Here is a 15,645-nt window from a genome sequence, read left to right as displayed (position 1 = left end):
ACTTTCGGTTTTGAGTGTGTCAGTATCGTCAAAGAGAAGTATACTGCTGAGAGATTCCTATGTAGGGGCCGTCTTTCTTCCAGTTGTCTCAACCCCCTTAAAAAACCACCCCAGGCTTCCTCCTAGACCCCATGTTTTGCAAAGTCTGATATCCTCTTGGCATCTTGGAGATACCTGTTGGCAGCCAAGAGCAGGTAACTGGAAGGAATGGATGAGAGTATTTATCCATGGTGCCTGTGGCCTGAGTCTGAGAAGTTTCAGAATGTCTTCACTTCTGTAAGAAGAATGTAAAAGATGTGAGTGTTGCATTTTTGTGGGTGATGGGCAAGAGAGAGGGAAGTGAGAGCATTTGGGCAAGGATCCTAAGGGCTGACTGACAGAGGACAAACCAAGTTATATGTGCTCCTCCATCAGATAGGAATGTGGTGGGGGGTGGGCGGTGAGGGGAAGTAGAATTTGTTGAAGCCAAATTAATGTTTGTACTAAAGCCATCTCTTTCTGTGGTTGCTCATTGCCTCCCTTCTGTCTCTTTGTCCATTGGAAAAAAATATTCTTGAGTTAGAGAAGAATTTAGAGAGATTGTGGACAGATTTGTCATTGCAGAACTTGGCTGTTGAGATGAAGACTGTTCACTTGGAGGGACTGTTCACTGGGTGGCTCAGTTGGTTAAGCATCCAACTCTTGATTTCGGCTCAGGTCATGGTCTCATCGTTTGTGGGAACAAGCCCGTGTTGGGGCTCAGCATGGAGCCTGCTTGGGATTTTCTCTCTCTGCTCCTCCCCCTGCTCTCTCTCTCAAAATAAATAAATAAACTTTAAAACAGACTGTTTCCTTGAAAAGGGAAACAAAAGTTCTTTTTTTGGGAGTGTTAGAGGCTTCTCTGATGTTCTCTGAGAGACACACTACAGTTGTTTGAGAGCTTCTGGAGGCCATTTCTTAGAATCACTGCAAATTGTCTTAACTATGACTTTTTTTTTTTTTTTTTTTACCTTATGGATCCCATTTTTGTCTTTACCCTAGCTATTTTCAGGACCTTACTCTGTGTCATACTGTTGTCTGCTCTGGGAAAGATGGTGGGTTTCCTGGACTTCTCTCTGCTAAGAGACTTCTTCTCTCTCCTACTTCTCCAGGTGTCCATGTGGGGCTCAGGTAAGAATATTTTATATTTTGTACTTTATATTCTTGGATTCTTTTATTCTCTGAACAGGAGTAAATTACCCTATCACTATATGCCTGGGTTAATTACAAATCCTTCATTTTGATATAATGATTTATCTGCCCATACATGAGGGCAAATAAGCCATTATATGATTAGTTTAGAGAGAAAGACCAGCTGGAATTATTTCACTAATGCCTTCTAATTCACTCAGGTCTCTGCTTCATGAAGAACACATTTTTCTGAGCCCAAGACCTAATTAAAAACCCTGGTTTCATGATTTCCCAACACTCTTCCCTACTTCTTCATAGAATTTCTCACCATTGCAATTAAAAAATTATTTGTTCAATAAGAGATTACCCTATTGATTGGGTAGAGATACTCTTTGTCTTGTGCACCACCATCTTCAGTCTGAATGTTTGCTATGGAAACTAGTGTATGAATGACAATGTCTACGGGCTTCTACTGGGCCAATAATGATGCTGTATTCCAAAATGTCCAGACAGGTCATTGATATTCTGTTCACTATGGCTATATTCCACAGATTCATTCTTGGTTATCAGCCCCTCAGAGCCAATTGTAGCCATGCTGGGCATGGACACAGTGCTGCCCTGTCACGTGTCCCCGGCCATGAGTGCAGAGAATATGGAGCTGCGGTGGTTCCGTTCTGAATTCTCAGAGGCTGTGTATGTATATCAGGATGGAATGGAGCAGGTGGGAGAACAGCTGGTAGATTTCAAAGGGAGAGCAGAGTTGGTGAAAGATTACATCACTGAGGGAAGAGTATCTGTGAGAATCTACAGTCTCCGGATCTCAGACAGTGGAATATACAAGTGTTTTTTTAAAAAAGGCAGTGAATTTCAAGAAGCCACTTTGGAGCTGAAGGTGATCGGTGAGTAATTATCTGAGAACACAGATCGTTCTAAGGGAATGTAAGTGCTCTGCATTTGATTTCTGGGGAGGATGGTGAACAGAACAGAGACAAAAAGGTACATATTCTGGGAGCTGGTCAACGTCCTCGACCCTGGGTTTAATCCGAAATTCTCTTAATCTATTTATACATTTATTGTGCTGTACTTTAATATTCAATGACTTCCATAAGTATCTGCCATAAAAAATAGATCATTTATTTCTCTGATATGTCTCTCCTCACACATTTTGAAGGAAGACACCATGATTCCCTAAAATTACCATCAGAGACCAGAGTCCTAGTTGGCTGCTGTGTTGGGTAGAGGCTCAGCTGGGAATGTCAGTGGTTGAGTCTTGAATGCACTGTTTGGAGGAAGTGACTATGGGGGTTGGGCAGGGTGGACAGGTATTGCAGAGAACAAAAGTTGTCACCAGAGGATTGAGGCCAGAAAATAACTGACGCTCAGTGACTAAGTGAAGCAGAAGTAGAGGAAACCATCAACTGTGTAGCTTTTGGGAAATAAAAAGGCCCTGAAGAGAGAGACCAGTGTGAAAAGCTGGAATGACTGAGCCTTGGTCCATAGGACGTTGAATTGGCCACTGTCAATTTTGGCACCATTGGTGCTGTTTTATTTTTAATTACAATAAAATTATAACTCATTGTATCAAACTCCAACAATTCAAAAAATATAGAAAATATAAGTTGATAATCCTTCTGTCCTTCTGTCCTTTCAATATTCCTTTTTCTCCTTTTTCTCCTCCAAAGTAACTATCAATACCAGATTGTTCTATGTCCTTCCAGTTATATATTTATATAAAGATATCACTAATTACATATAATATTATATATAATAATATATAATTATATATATTACTATATATACTATATACTATATATATAGTAATATATAATTATATATAATAAAATAATAGTACAATAATATAGTATATATTATATAATATAACAATATATGATTATATTATTTTATTATATATTATATATTATAATATATGTTATATATTATATAATTATTATAATATATTTATGTAGCAGACCTTAATCTCTGTTCATAAACTAACCTTTAAAATGTTTATTGTAACTTGTTTAAATACAAAATTGAATCTTTGAGCCCCCAGCCAATCGAGCTAGTGTGAAGCTTTGTCTTAATTCTTACTGGGGCTTCCTGCCCCTCTTTCTCTTGAGTAATCACTGTGCAAAGGTCCTATGCAGCCCAAAGCATTCAGGATTCAGCTCCAGTCTTGGGCCCTCACTGGTTAGTGCTAGGATGATCATCATCCCAGACTTTGTTAATCTCTTCCATTAACTGCAAAGATTAAGTTACGGATATTATTAAAAACTTTTGATGCTACCCTTCTAGAAGCCCTGAAGATCTCTGTCTCTGTTAGGTTTTGAGAAACCTCCCATTCAATCTACCAAAGCTTCCTTCTGTTCCCCGTATGGACACTAGCTCATTAACATTCTTCTTTCCACCCATACTGCACAATTACTTTCACTAATTTGTACACTCAGCAATACAGCAAGAGAGTCGTCTTCTCCATTCAGTTATGCTTTAAGCCAAAAAAATATTCCTGAAGCTGAAATATTACAGTTGGAATCAGGAGAGGTTGTGGAGGGAAAATAAATAAATGAGAGTGTAAAAGTGAAAAACATATTGACTCCTTCATGGAATCATTTCACCTGGCTATCTTCATCTTTTTGTTATTCTGTACTCAGAGGAAGAAAGAAAATTTGGAAAACATTACAAAATGAGATTGTTTAAGGAAGTGACTACAAGACTCAGTTTAATCACAGAAAGGTAGTGGTTCTAGAGACTTCAGTAAGTGGAATGGATAGATATAGATATATTGGTGTGTTCCTGAAAGAAATTAACATTGGTAAAATTTGCTCTGCTTTTTTCCTTCTATGGCCAATTGCAGATATGCCTGGGTAGAGAAAATGTGCTAGGCATCAGTATGAAGACCTAGTGTCAGCTTCAAATCTCTTGAGATTTTACTACAATTACCCGTTTACCTCGTAAGAGAAGAAAACAAACCCTCTCCTCCCACCAAGAATGATGGTGCTTTGTCCATATCCCCACACTGGTGTTACTGTATAAATTAGGGACTTCTGGGCCAAAAGTGTCCACGTCTCAAATGAATGACTTTCTCCTCTCCAGGTCTGGGTTCTGGTCCTCATGTTTTCATGGTAGGTCCAGAAGGTACAGGAATAAGACTGACATGCACAGGCAAGAGGTGGTTTCCCCAGCCTGAGGTGCAATGGAAAGATGCAATGGGAGAGAAGATACCATCTCTTTCTGAGGTTGAGACCCAGGATGACGATGGGTTATTTCAAATAGAGGCATCCCTCATTGTAAGAGACAGTTCAAAGAGAGAAGTGTCCTGCTCCATGAAGAACCCCTTCTTTGGACAAGAGCAGGTGGAAACCATTTCTATCCCAGGTCAGTGTTGCTCATTTGGGGGACAGGATAAGGGTAAGGAAGGGACATTTAAGAACTAGGATGGAGTAGGATTGCTTGGTGTATGTTTTTAATCAAGTCTTTGGGACCTCTGTATCAGAATCCTTCTTCCCTAGGACCTCCCCTTGGATGACGGCATTTGCTGTGACTTTTATCATACTTGGGATATTCCTGGGTGCTGTTGTGTTTTTGGCCTGGAAAGAACGACAGGAGAAGAAGAGAGCACAGGAAGCCCAGACAGAAAAAGAGAAAGAAAGTAAAGACAAAGGTAAAACTGTGAATCAGACTTGGTGGGATCTGTGAATTTATGGGTTTGTTGGCTGTATATATAAAAGTATGCATGGTATGATCTCAATTCTTGTATACTTATGAAGGGCTGTTTTGTGACCCAGTATGTGATCTATCTTGGAGAATGTTCCATGTGCACTCGAGAAGAAAGTCTATTCTGTTGCTTTGGGACGCAGAGTTCTAAATATATCTGTCAAGTCCATCTGATCCAATGTGTCATTCAGGGCCCTTGTTTCTTTATTGACCATGTGTCTAGATGATCTATCCATTTCTGTAAGTGGAGTGTTAAAGTCCCCTGCAATTACCACATTCTTATCAATAAGGTTGCTTATGTTTGTGGGTAATTGTTGTATATATTTGGGGGCTCCCATATTCAACACATAGACATGTATAATTGTTAGCTCTTCCTGATGGATAGACCCTGTGATTATTATATAATGCCCTTCTTCATCTCTTGTTACAGCCTTTAATTTAAAGTCTAGTTTGTATGATAGAAGTATGGCTACTCCAGCTTTCTTTTGACTTCCAGTGGCATGAAAAATAGTTCTCCATCCCCTCACTTTCAATCTGAAGGTGTCCTCAGGTCTAAAATGAGCCTCTTGTAGACAGCAAATAGATGGGTCTTGGTTTTTTATCCATTCTGATACCCTGTGTCTTTTGGTTGGCACATTTAGTCCATTTACGTTCAGTGTTATTATAGAAAGATATGGGTTTAGAGTCATTTTGATGTCTGTAGGTTTCATGCTTGTAGCGATGTCTCTGGTACTTTGTCTCACAGGATCCCCCTTGGGATCTCTAGTAGGGCTGGTTTAGTGGTGAGGAATTCCTTCAGTTTTTGTTTGTTTGGGAAGACCTTTATCTCTCCTTCTATTCTAAATGACAGACTTGCTGGATAAAGGATTCTCGGCTGCAAATTTTTTCTGTTCATCACATTGAAGATCTCCTGCCATTCCTTTCTGGCCTGCCAAGTTTCAGTAGAGAGATCGGTCACGGGTCTTATAGGTCTCCCTTTATATCCCTAGCTGCTTTCAGAATTTTCTCTTTATCCTTGTATTTTGCCAGTTTCACTATGATGTGTCGTGCAGAAGATCGATTCAAGTTACGTCTGAAGGGCGTTCTCTGTGCCTCTTGGATTTCAATGCCTTTTTCCTTCCCCAGATCAGGGAAGTTCTCAGCTATGAGTTATTCAAGTACACCTTCAGCACCTTTCCCTCTCTCTTCCTCCTCTGGGATACCAATTATGAGTAGATTATTTCTCTTTAGTGCATCACTTAGTTCTCTAATTTTCCTCTCATACTCCTGGATTTTTTTTATCTCTCTATTTCTCAGCTTCCTCTTTTTCCATAGCTTTATCTTCTAGTTCACCTATTCTCTCCTATGCCTCTTCAATCTGAGCCGTGGTCGTTTCCATTTTATTTTGCAGCTCGTTTATAGCATTTTTTAGCTCCTCCTGACTGTTCCTTAGTCCCTTGATCTCTGTAGCAATAGATTCTCTGCTGTCCTTTATACTGTTTTCAAGCCCAGCGATTAATTTTATGACTATTATTCTAAATTCACTTTCTGTTATATTGTTTAAATCCTTTTTGATCAGTTCGTTAGCTGTTGTTATTCCTGGAGATTCTTTTGAGGGGAATTCTTCCATTTCATCATTTTGGATAGTCCCTGGAGTGGTGTGGAACTGTGGGGCACTTCCCCTGTGCTGTCTTGAATAACTTGCGTTGGTGGGTGGGGCCGCAGTCAGACCTGATGTCTGCCCCCAGCCCACAGCTGGCGCCACAGTCAGACTGGTGTCTGCCTTCTCTTCCCCTCTCCTAGGGGCGGGATTCACTGTGGGGTGGCATGGCCCATCTGGGCTACTTGGACACTGCCAGGCTTGTGGTGCTGGGGATCTGGCATATTAGCTGGGGTGGATCGGCAAGGTGCACAGGGGTGGGAGGGACAGGCTCAGCTCTCTTTTCCTTCTGAGATCCACTTCGGGAGGGGCCCTGTGGCACAGGGAGGGAGTCAGACCTGCCGCTGGAGGGATGGATCTGCAGAAGCACAGAGTTGGGTGTTTGCGCAGTGCAAGCAAGTTCCCTGGCAGGAACTGGTTCCCTTTGGGATTTTGGCTGGGAGATGGGTGAGGGAAATGGTGCTGGTGAGCGCCGTTGTTCCCCGCCAAGCTGAGCTCTGTTGTCCAGGGCTCAACAACTCTCCCTCCCGTTGTCTTCCAGCCCTCCCATTCTCCAAGCAGAGCTGTTAGCTTATAACCTTCCAGATGTTAAGTCCTGCTTGCTGTCAGAACACACTCTGTCCGGCCCCTCCGCTTTTGCAAGCCAGACTCTGCTTGGCCGGTGGGCCGCCCCTCTGCCCCGGCTCCCTCCCGCCAGTCCGTGGAGCGCGCACCACCTCACTGCCCTTCCTACCCTCTTCCGTGGGCCTCTCGCCTGTGCTTGGCTCCAGAGACTCCGTTCTGCTAGTCTTCTGGCGGTTTTCTGGGTTATTTAGGCAGGTGTAGATGGAATCTAAGTGATCATCAGGACACGGTGAGCCCAGCGTCCTCCTACACCGCCATCCTCCCCTGTTGGCTGTATATATAAATGGCATCTATAGGAACATAGAGATAGGAGTGTACTTAGTTAGAGTCCCAAGACCTCCAGTAAGACATGGAGCCTAGGATCTTCTCTCCAATGGAGAGAGAAAACTCACTGCTATAAACATGGAGTTAGAAAAAAAAATGGTCACAGTAATTCTCAATTAAGGTGAATTTCTTGATCTAGGTATATGGAAGTAGTGTTCAGGACCTGAGCTTAGGAAATGTAGTCTGGACTTTTTTTCCATAAAATGTTTTGTTATTTTCTTTCCTTTTTAGAATCACTTGAGAAAGAGCTTGGTAAGTTTTCCATTTTTCTTTGCTCTAGTACAAGAAATAGAGTCCTTACTCCATGCTGGTACTTTGCACCTCATAGGTTGTTATTCCTTTTCAGGGAGAAGAAAGCAATTATATCAACAAGGTAAGTTATATCAGTGTTGTGGTTGGACCAGTCATCTCATCTGTCCCTCTGTTCTTATCATACCCTATTCACCTTGCTAGTGAGGAAGGGATCCCCCACCCTAATTAGGATAAGATGGTTAGACACATGACATCCAACACTGGACATATGAGCTTGACAGCAGTTTATTAATCACCTATACTCCTATCCTGGGGGAGGAGGACACCACAAGTCATGCAGACCACATGGGTTTTCACTTGGGAACAGAGTGAACCAGCAAGGGCTGAGGGAAGCAGGCTTTTTAGTAATAATAAGATGAAATTCTACTAGTCTCCTTGGAAGTATATGATTGGCTTGTCTGAGTAACTTTTCAGGTTGATAGGAAGGTGAAAGCCATTACGTTGAGGACCAGGTGGGGTTCAGCTGGCTTGACTGGTAGGGAAATTAGTTGAATGTGGAGATTTTCCTGCTGATTGGAGGCATATCTGGTGAGAGAAGGGGAGCTTATGGCGTTTAGAGCCCTATGAGGTCCAAAGATGTCAAGGCAGCACATGAAGTTTTAGGCTTTACAATACACTCTCACAATTCAAGTTTATCTTATCCTTCTCCCAAAAGAATCAGAACCTCCTATTCTATCACAGATATGTTGGCGGAATGTGGAAAATGTGAGAAATAGAACAGGAGACTGAAGGAGACAAATACCCCAGAGCTGTCATTGAGGTGATTAATACAGAAATATAGCACTATTATAAATCTTCATATCTCATGTGGTTGTAACAATTTAATAGTCTGGAGTGAAGGTCTTAAGGATGAGAGAATCTAATTCCTTTGTTTTATTTCAGACTGGAGAAAAGCAAAGTTATATGCTGGTGAGTAACAGATGTCTTGGGACTTCAGGCACCCCAGGATTTCATGAGGCAATTCTAGGGCATTTTTCAAAGACATGCTATATTCTGGAAAATTGATTTTGAATGTGGGACTTCAAAAAAATACAGGGGATTCTCTCTCCTAGTTGAGAAGACATGTTCTTTTTTTTCAAAAACTTTTTTAATGTTTTATTTGTTCTTGAGAGAGAGAGAGAGAGAGAGAGAGAGAGAGACAGAGCATAAGCAGGGGAGAGGCAGAGCAAGAGAGAAATACAGAATTGGAAGCAGACTCCAGGCTCTGAGCTGTCAGCACGGAGCCTGACGCGGGGCTCGAACTCACGAGCTGTGAGATCATGAACTGAGCCAAAGTCCCACGCTTTGCCAACTGAGTCACCCAGGTGAGAAGACATGTTCTTGATGTATTTTCTTATATGATTTTTTTTTTCGTTTTAGACTGGAGAAAAGAACAGTTTGAAACAGGTGAGTGACCTTATTATTTTGACCCGCACAATCTCTTCTATCACAAATTAGAAACTCTTACATTTATATAAACTCTCAATAAAACCTGGTTGGTTTTTCATTTCATGGCTTTCAGTTCAGTCTCAATCTCATGCTGAAATGTGAACAGATTTCTTACTTTTCTGATATCATTCATTCATTTACAATTAATTTATAGAACTGTTTATGCAGGGTCAAATAAATAAAGGATATCTGATCTCTGATTTCATGGAAAAATACATGTACAAGTTGTAATGAAGGTTATGAAAGAACAAGAGATTTCCATGAGAAAAATACGGTGGATTAAAGGAATTTCCCTGAGGAATTGACTTCTCAATCTGAGACTTAGTGATACGGTGGATTTATTCGTGTGAATAACACTGCAAGAGCAGTTCAGTAAGAAGGAAGTCTATTACATCAGCCTGAGACAGGGACTAGCTCATTGTATCTCAGTGTAAGTGGAAAACTATCTTAGAGTCTTTCCAGAATTATGAGTTGATTATCAGTTTCTAGTACATGTTGCTTTACTCTGAATATCCCTGCATCCACAAATGTTTCCTAGTTAATTCAATCCTCCCCAAATTAAAGCACATTCTAGTATTCCCACATACAAATTCTTATGAGAAAAATTCTGACTATTGACGATGTTTGATTTCAGAAGAACAGATTAATTATTGCTGGTATCAGTACTGGAGTCTGCTATTACTACTGGTATTAGTGTTTCCATAAATATTGGAAGCTAAAAAATTTACCAAGCGTTCATCATGGGCAAGACCTAGTTCTGAGTTCTCTACACATTATCTTGTTTATTTCTCACAACAGTCCTATGCTGAGGTATCATAATTGTATCCATGATTATGAGGGTAAAGTGAAGCTGAGAGAAACAAAGTAATTTCAAGATCACCCTTACTAAAGACAGAGTGATTATCAAAATTCAGATCTTTCTGACTACAGAGCCTAAGATTTCAGCCATTAGAAATCTAATAAGAGTGCATGAGAAGTGGGTGACTTAATTATTACATAATAAATGATTCTAAATGAAAATGATACCAAAGAAGCTTAAATGAAAGTAGATACACTGTGACTGGAATATGACAGGGCCTAATTACTCAGAGCAAGCATAAAGTGACAGCATCTTTCCTAAGGACAACCACTTTCCACTGTGGAATGACCTATCCCCCCCTCCCCCCTACATTTGCAGTTGCTGTTACTCTGGATCCAGACACAGCTCATCACAACCTCATCCTATCTGAGAATAGAAAACAAGTTTCTTTAATGGGAAATGCTCCTCAGAATTGTGATGCTTCAGTACGCCAAGGACAAGGGGAATCTGAAACCATCTTCAGTGTTCTGGGCCAGAATTGCTTTACCACAGGGAGACATTACTGGGAGATAGAAGTCAATATAGGCACAGAAGTTGGACTTGAACCTAGATGGGCTGTGGGTGTTTGCTCAGATACAGCAGAGAGAGATGAGTGGTTTGTAGAAAGTCCAGAGAAGAATTTCTGGGTGATTGCATATAACAAAGGAGTTCTCTTCACCCACCTAGAGTTTCTGTCACTGAGACAGCATCCTCAAAGGATAGGAGTTTTCCTGGACTTGGAGGATAAGGATGTGTCCTTTTACAACATGGTTGATGGATCCCACATCTATTCCTTTACTGGAATCACCTTCTATGGGACCCTCCGTCCTTATTTAAGCCTTCAGGGTGCTGGCACATATGTGACCATCTGCTCAGCTTCAGATGACACTGAAAATTACCCTGAGTCTTCTCCAAAGAATCATTTAAAGAGTCGTGATATGGGTGTTGCCCAAGAAGCTAATCCTCTATTACCTTCATAAGAGGTGAAATGTCAGCACTTCTGCTGTCTCTGCTCAGGCTTCTTATAAGTATATTCTCAAAGAAAGCTGCCCTGGGCGCCTGGGTGGCTCAGCCAGTTAAGTATCTGACTTCGGCTCAGGTCATGATCTCACAGTTCTTGAGTTCAAGCCCCACGCTGGGCTCTATGCAGACAGCTCAGAGCCTGGAGCCTGTTTCAGATTCTGTGTCTCCCTCTCTCTCTCTGCCCTTCCCCCACTTGCACACTGTTCTCTCTCTCAAAAATAAATAAACATTAAAAGAAAAAAAAAAAGAAAGCTGTCCCTGCGTGGAGAGTAGGTCAGCTTCACTAGGTACATTTTCAGCCCCTTTCAAAAAGAGAGGCAGAAAGAGAAATGGGGCAACTACAAAATGTCTGGGGGAGTTTCCTCTCGTATTGGTTTTGGGGAAATTCAGTGTCTTTTTTGAGCAGCAGCAAGTTGTCACAAGAAAATCCCAAACAAGTGCATGGCCTCTCTTCTGTTCTGGTACTCAGTGTGTGTTGAAGTAGCATTTTTAAAACTACATTTAAAGAGGGGTGCCTGGGTGGCTCTGACCCAGTCGGTTAAGCATCTGACTTCAGCTCAGGTCATGATCTCACAGTTTGGTTCGTAACTTCGAGGCCTGCATTGGGCTTTCTACTGTCAGCGCAGAGCCTGATTTGGATCCTCTGTCCCCCCTTTCTCTGTCCCTTCCTGGTCACACTCTCTTTGTCTAAAAAATAAATAAACATTTAAAGAAACTGCATTTAAAGACAAAAATCTCTCTTCTTACTAGTTTTGTTATCAAATATGAAGGAGGGGGTGGTGTTTGAAGGGAAGAATCACAGTTGAGTAAATTCTTGATACATGTTACTAGTGTTAGAGATACACAAAACTGTCCAAGTTTTGTGAAAGTTAATAGCTCAGCTTGTCCTTTCTTCAGCCATTGACCTCTAAACTTGGAGTCTGCCATGGGGTAGGGAAGACTAATATAAAACTATAAACCATTTGAGCAGGAGCCCAAGACTTCTGTGAGAGAAACCTACCCACCCCCCACATACACACACCCTCTTTGTTGTTGTTTTTTACCAAATTCTCACTGATTAGCAGGTCCTGAATTGTGCCCTATGTGAGTATGTGAATGAAAAAGGAATTGATGTTGCAGTTTATGTTTTTAGAGAAAAATAGTCAAATAAGAATGAAGAAACATCTACAGTCTTCATGGAGAAAAAGTCATTGAGAATGCTGATATGTGTGTGTGTGTGTATATATATATATATATATATATATATATATATATATAATTTTTTTTCTTTCTGACCATCTTCTTCCCACTCTTCAGGGTTTCTTTACCTTTAATGCAACTAAGCCTATGTCTTCAAGGATATAAAATATGAGCTTCTCCTGTTAAAAAAGCTCCCTCTTCCTGGAGATAGAAGAGATCCACTTAGATTTGTATACACTATTAACGGATCTTTAAACCATACGTCTCATTATCAACCTCTCTTGGAAGATGTATCTCCTTAGCAACATTCTGCTGATGCATTATAGGCAGTATTGAAACCCAGGAAGAATGAAACCAGAGCCCAGAATATTAAATTTACTGACAGTAAATGGAGGGCTTATATAATAAGCAAGCAAAAATAGAGTCAGGAGAGAGGTAAATGAATGGTGGACAAGCATTAATAGCCATAATCAAATGGACATGGTGGATGAGAAGGGATTTCTGGACATAAGAACCCTTTACATGGAGATAACCACAAAATAGGAACAAATGGGATTGAAACTGTGATATGGAACAGGAAGGATAACAGGTTGAGTTTTGGATATTTTATGTTTGTTATATACCCTGGACAATCAGCATGAGGTTTCCAGATGTGTTTTTAAGTATCTCAACTGAAGAAACTACAGAATGCTTCCACCTGTTACTCCTCCACTCATTTTTTTTGTTTTAGAAAGGCCAGCATAAAAGCACTTTTATTGCAATAATAAAACTTGACATGCATATGTAGTGTGGGGAGGTGGGAGTGGGTAGACAGCAATAATTTCTCTCACCAAATCATTATGCAGGACAGCAAAAGGTGAGAGGGGGGAAGAAAAGCAAGGAAACAGATGAGCAGGGGTAGCTGAACATCCAAAACCAGGAGACACTGAAGCTTTTCTCAAGACAACACTCAAGGGTTTGTCATGATGTCTGGACTTTCATTGGATGACTATAACCAGCACCTTCAATTTAAACTCTAAAAAAAATTTTTAACATTTATTTGTTTTTGAGGGGGGGAGGGGCAAACGGGAGGGGCAGAGAGAGAGGGAGACACAGAATCCAAAGCAATCTCCAGGCTCTCAGCTGTTAGCACAGAGCCCGACACGGGGCTAAAATCCATGGACGGACCATGAGATCATGACCTGAGTCGAAGTCAGATACCTAATTAATTGACTGAGCCACCCAGACGCCCCATCACTTTAAACTTAAAAAAAATGTTTATTGGGATGCCTGAGTGGCTCCATCGGTTAAGCATCTGACTTTGGCTCAGGTCATGATCTCATGGTTTGTGGGTTTGATCCCTGTGTGGGGTTCTGTGCTGACAGCTTGGAGCCTGGAACCTGCTTCGGATTGTGTGTCTCCCTCTCTCTCTGCTCCTCCTCCGCTTGCACTCTGTCTCTCTCTCAAAAATAAATAAAAATGTTAAAAATTTTTTAATAAAATGTTCATTTTGAGAGACAGAGAGTGGGGGAGGGCCAAGGAGAGATGGAGAGAGAACATCCCAAGCAGGTTCCATGTTATCAACACAGAGCCTGACACAGGGCTCAATCTCATGAAGCATGGTGACCTGAGCCAAAATCAAGAGTCAGACACTCAGCCAACTGGGCCACCCAGGTGTCCTTTCATTTTAAACTTTTGATTAAAGTTTTTACAATTGGGGAAGTAGAGCTTGGATAGCTATGAAATTACAAAAGTCCTGAATATCCATTAAAAAAACCACAGGATGGAAAAAAAATAGTAATAATAAGCCAGGCCACAAAGAAGGTTTCAGAGGTCCCTCCTAGCCTGGGCACAGATACCTGTAGTGTCCAGCAACTCAGTGAGAATGATCTGCCTATGGCCCAGCAATAGCGCTGCTAGGAATTTACCCAAGGGATACAGGAGTGCTGATGCATAGGGCCACATGTACCCGAATGTTTATAGCAGCGCATTCAACAATAGCCAAGTTATGGAAAGAGCCTAAATGTCCATCAACTGATGAATGGATGAATGATGAATGAATGAAGAAGATGTGGTTTATATATACAATGGAATACTACTTGGCAATGAGAAAGAATGAAATCATGCCATTTGCAGCAACATGGATGGAACTGGAAGGTATTATGCTGAGTGAGATAAGTCAGTCAGAGAAGGACAGATATCATATGTTTTCACTCATCTGTGGATCTTGAGAAACTTAACAGAAGACCATGGGGGAAGGGAAGGGGAAAAAATTAATTACAAACAAACTGAGAGGGAGGGAGGCAAACCACAAGAGACTCTTGAATACAGATAACAAACTGAGAGTGGATGGGGGATGGGACAGAGGGGACAATGGGTGATGGGCATTGAGGAGAGCACTTGTTGGGATGAGCACTGGGTGTTATATGTAAGCCAACTTGACAATAAATTATATTAAAAAAAACAAAACCAAACAAACAAACAAAAAGGCAGAGGGTTTAACGGGAGACTGGCATGGTATATTGGAGGCAAGGATCTCCCACTCCCCACTTTAGTTTTAGGTAGGACTTTTAATTTGACCCAAGGACATGTCTCAACTTGGAGAGCAGGCCCTCAATAACACCTCAAATCTGCTATGACTTAGCAGTGCAGCAGCAAGAATGTTTAATATATTACAGATAAAAATTTCATCCAAAATAATAAAATAAAGATTCTTGCATTCTCCCCCACCCAACCCACACCAATTCCTATTCTAAAGTTAACCCATTACCTGTGCTGTTAATACTTGACTAATACTTACATGGAAACTTAGATCCAAAAGACTGAAACTGAACCTTCACCCCAAAAGCAAAAACTAAATAAAATGAGTAACGACATTTATGGCATATAGTTTAGTTCAACACACTTAGGGGAAGAAAGGGAAAGAGCAAAGAGCTGGGTGCCAGAACATATTCAGTCAGGGTCATGTTTATACAGAGTGTTGTGGAATGTCAGAAAAAGCTCCATATGATTCACATGTGCTTCTGGAGTCACTGGATCCCTCCATGACACATCGAAGAATGGGGAGGAGGCCCTGTCATTCCTGTCATTCCAGTTTCAGAAGCTCCATGCCAAAGAGGACAGTAGCATTTGGTGGGATGATGCCTGGGTTCTCAGTGGCACCACACTGTAGATGTAGTCTAGGGAGACAATTTTACTCTCTGACCCACACTCACCTGGGCAATCCTTTCTTCCCAACCTCGGATCACCTCCTACATGCCTAGCATAAATGTAAAGGGATTGTTTCCATCCTGGGAAGAATACAATTTTTTTCCATCTTCAAGTATCACTGGGTAGTACACCACATACGTCTGACCATGCTTGGACAAGGTTCACCCACCTCCAGGGGAGATGGTCTACTCCTGCACTCCCATGGCTGCAGCAGAGGCTGGGCAGA

The 15,645-nt window shown here is 41.3% G+C and overlaps 1 protein-coding gene and 1 pseudogene across 2 annotated transcripts; one reads left to right on the top strand and one right to left on the bottom strand.

Annotated features, from left to right (window-relative positions):
• The first annotated feature begins 8 nt into the window (after window positions 1–8).
• Window positions 9–11,298, top strand: LOC106983468 (butyrophilin subfamily 1 member A1-like). Of its 2 annotated transcripts, XM_015081667.3 has the most exons (10): window positions 9–296; window positions 1,021–1,149; window positions 1,701–2,048; window positions 4,243–4,524; window positions 4,643–4,810; window positions 7,682–7,702; window positions 7,797–7,823; window positions 8,645–8,671; window positions 9,122–9,148; window positions 10,368–11,298. In XM_015081667.3, the coding sequence occupies exons 2-10, from the start codon at window positions 1,071–1,073 to the stop codon at window positions 11,006–11,008; spliced, it is 1,620 nt and encodes a 539-aa protein (XP_014937153.3). In that variant the 5' UTR covers window positions 9–296; window positions 1,021–1,070; the 3' UTR covers window positions 11,009–11,298. The 2 variants fall into 2 exon arrangements, with proteins under 2 accessions (XP_014937153.3, XP_053078940.1); XM_053222965.1 differs by lacking the exon at window positions 7,682–7,702.
• A 1,964-nt stretch (window positions 11,299–13,262) lies between these two features.
• Window positions 13,263–15,635, bottom strand: LOC106983499 (peptidyl-prolyl cis-trans isomerase FKBP1A-like; annotated as a pseudogene).
• Between the last annotated feature and the right edge of the window lie 10 nt (window positions 15,636–15,645).

The sequence above is a fragment of the Acinonyx jubatus genome, chromosome B2 (genome assembly GCF_027475565.1).
Source record: "Acinonyx jubatus isolate Ajub_Pintada_27869175 chromosome B2, VMU_Ajub_asm_v1.0, whole genome shotgun sequence".
Lineage (NCBI taxonomy): Eukaryota > Metazoa > Chordata > Mammalia > Carnivora > Felidae > Acinonyx > Acinonyx jubatus.
This window is presented reverse-complemented; position numbering and strand designations above follow the sequence as displayed.

Coding starts and splice junctions, on each gene's coding strand:
- LOC106983468 (XM_015081667.3), top strand. CDS start 1,071: ATGGTGGGTTTCCTGGACTTCTCTCTGCTAAGAGACTTCTTCTCTCTC. Junction 4,525..4,642: donor GGAAACCATTTCTATCCCAG/GTCAGTGTTGCT, acceptor CCTCTGTATCAG/AATCCTTCTTCCCTAGGACC. Junction 7,824..8,644: donor AAAGCAATTATATCAACAAG/GTAAGTTATATC, acceptor GTTTTATTTCAG/ACTGGAGAAAAGCAAAGTTA.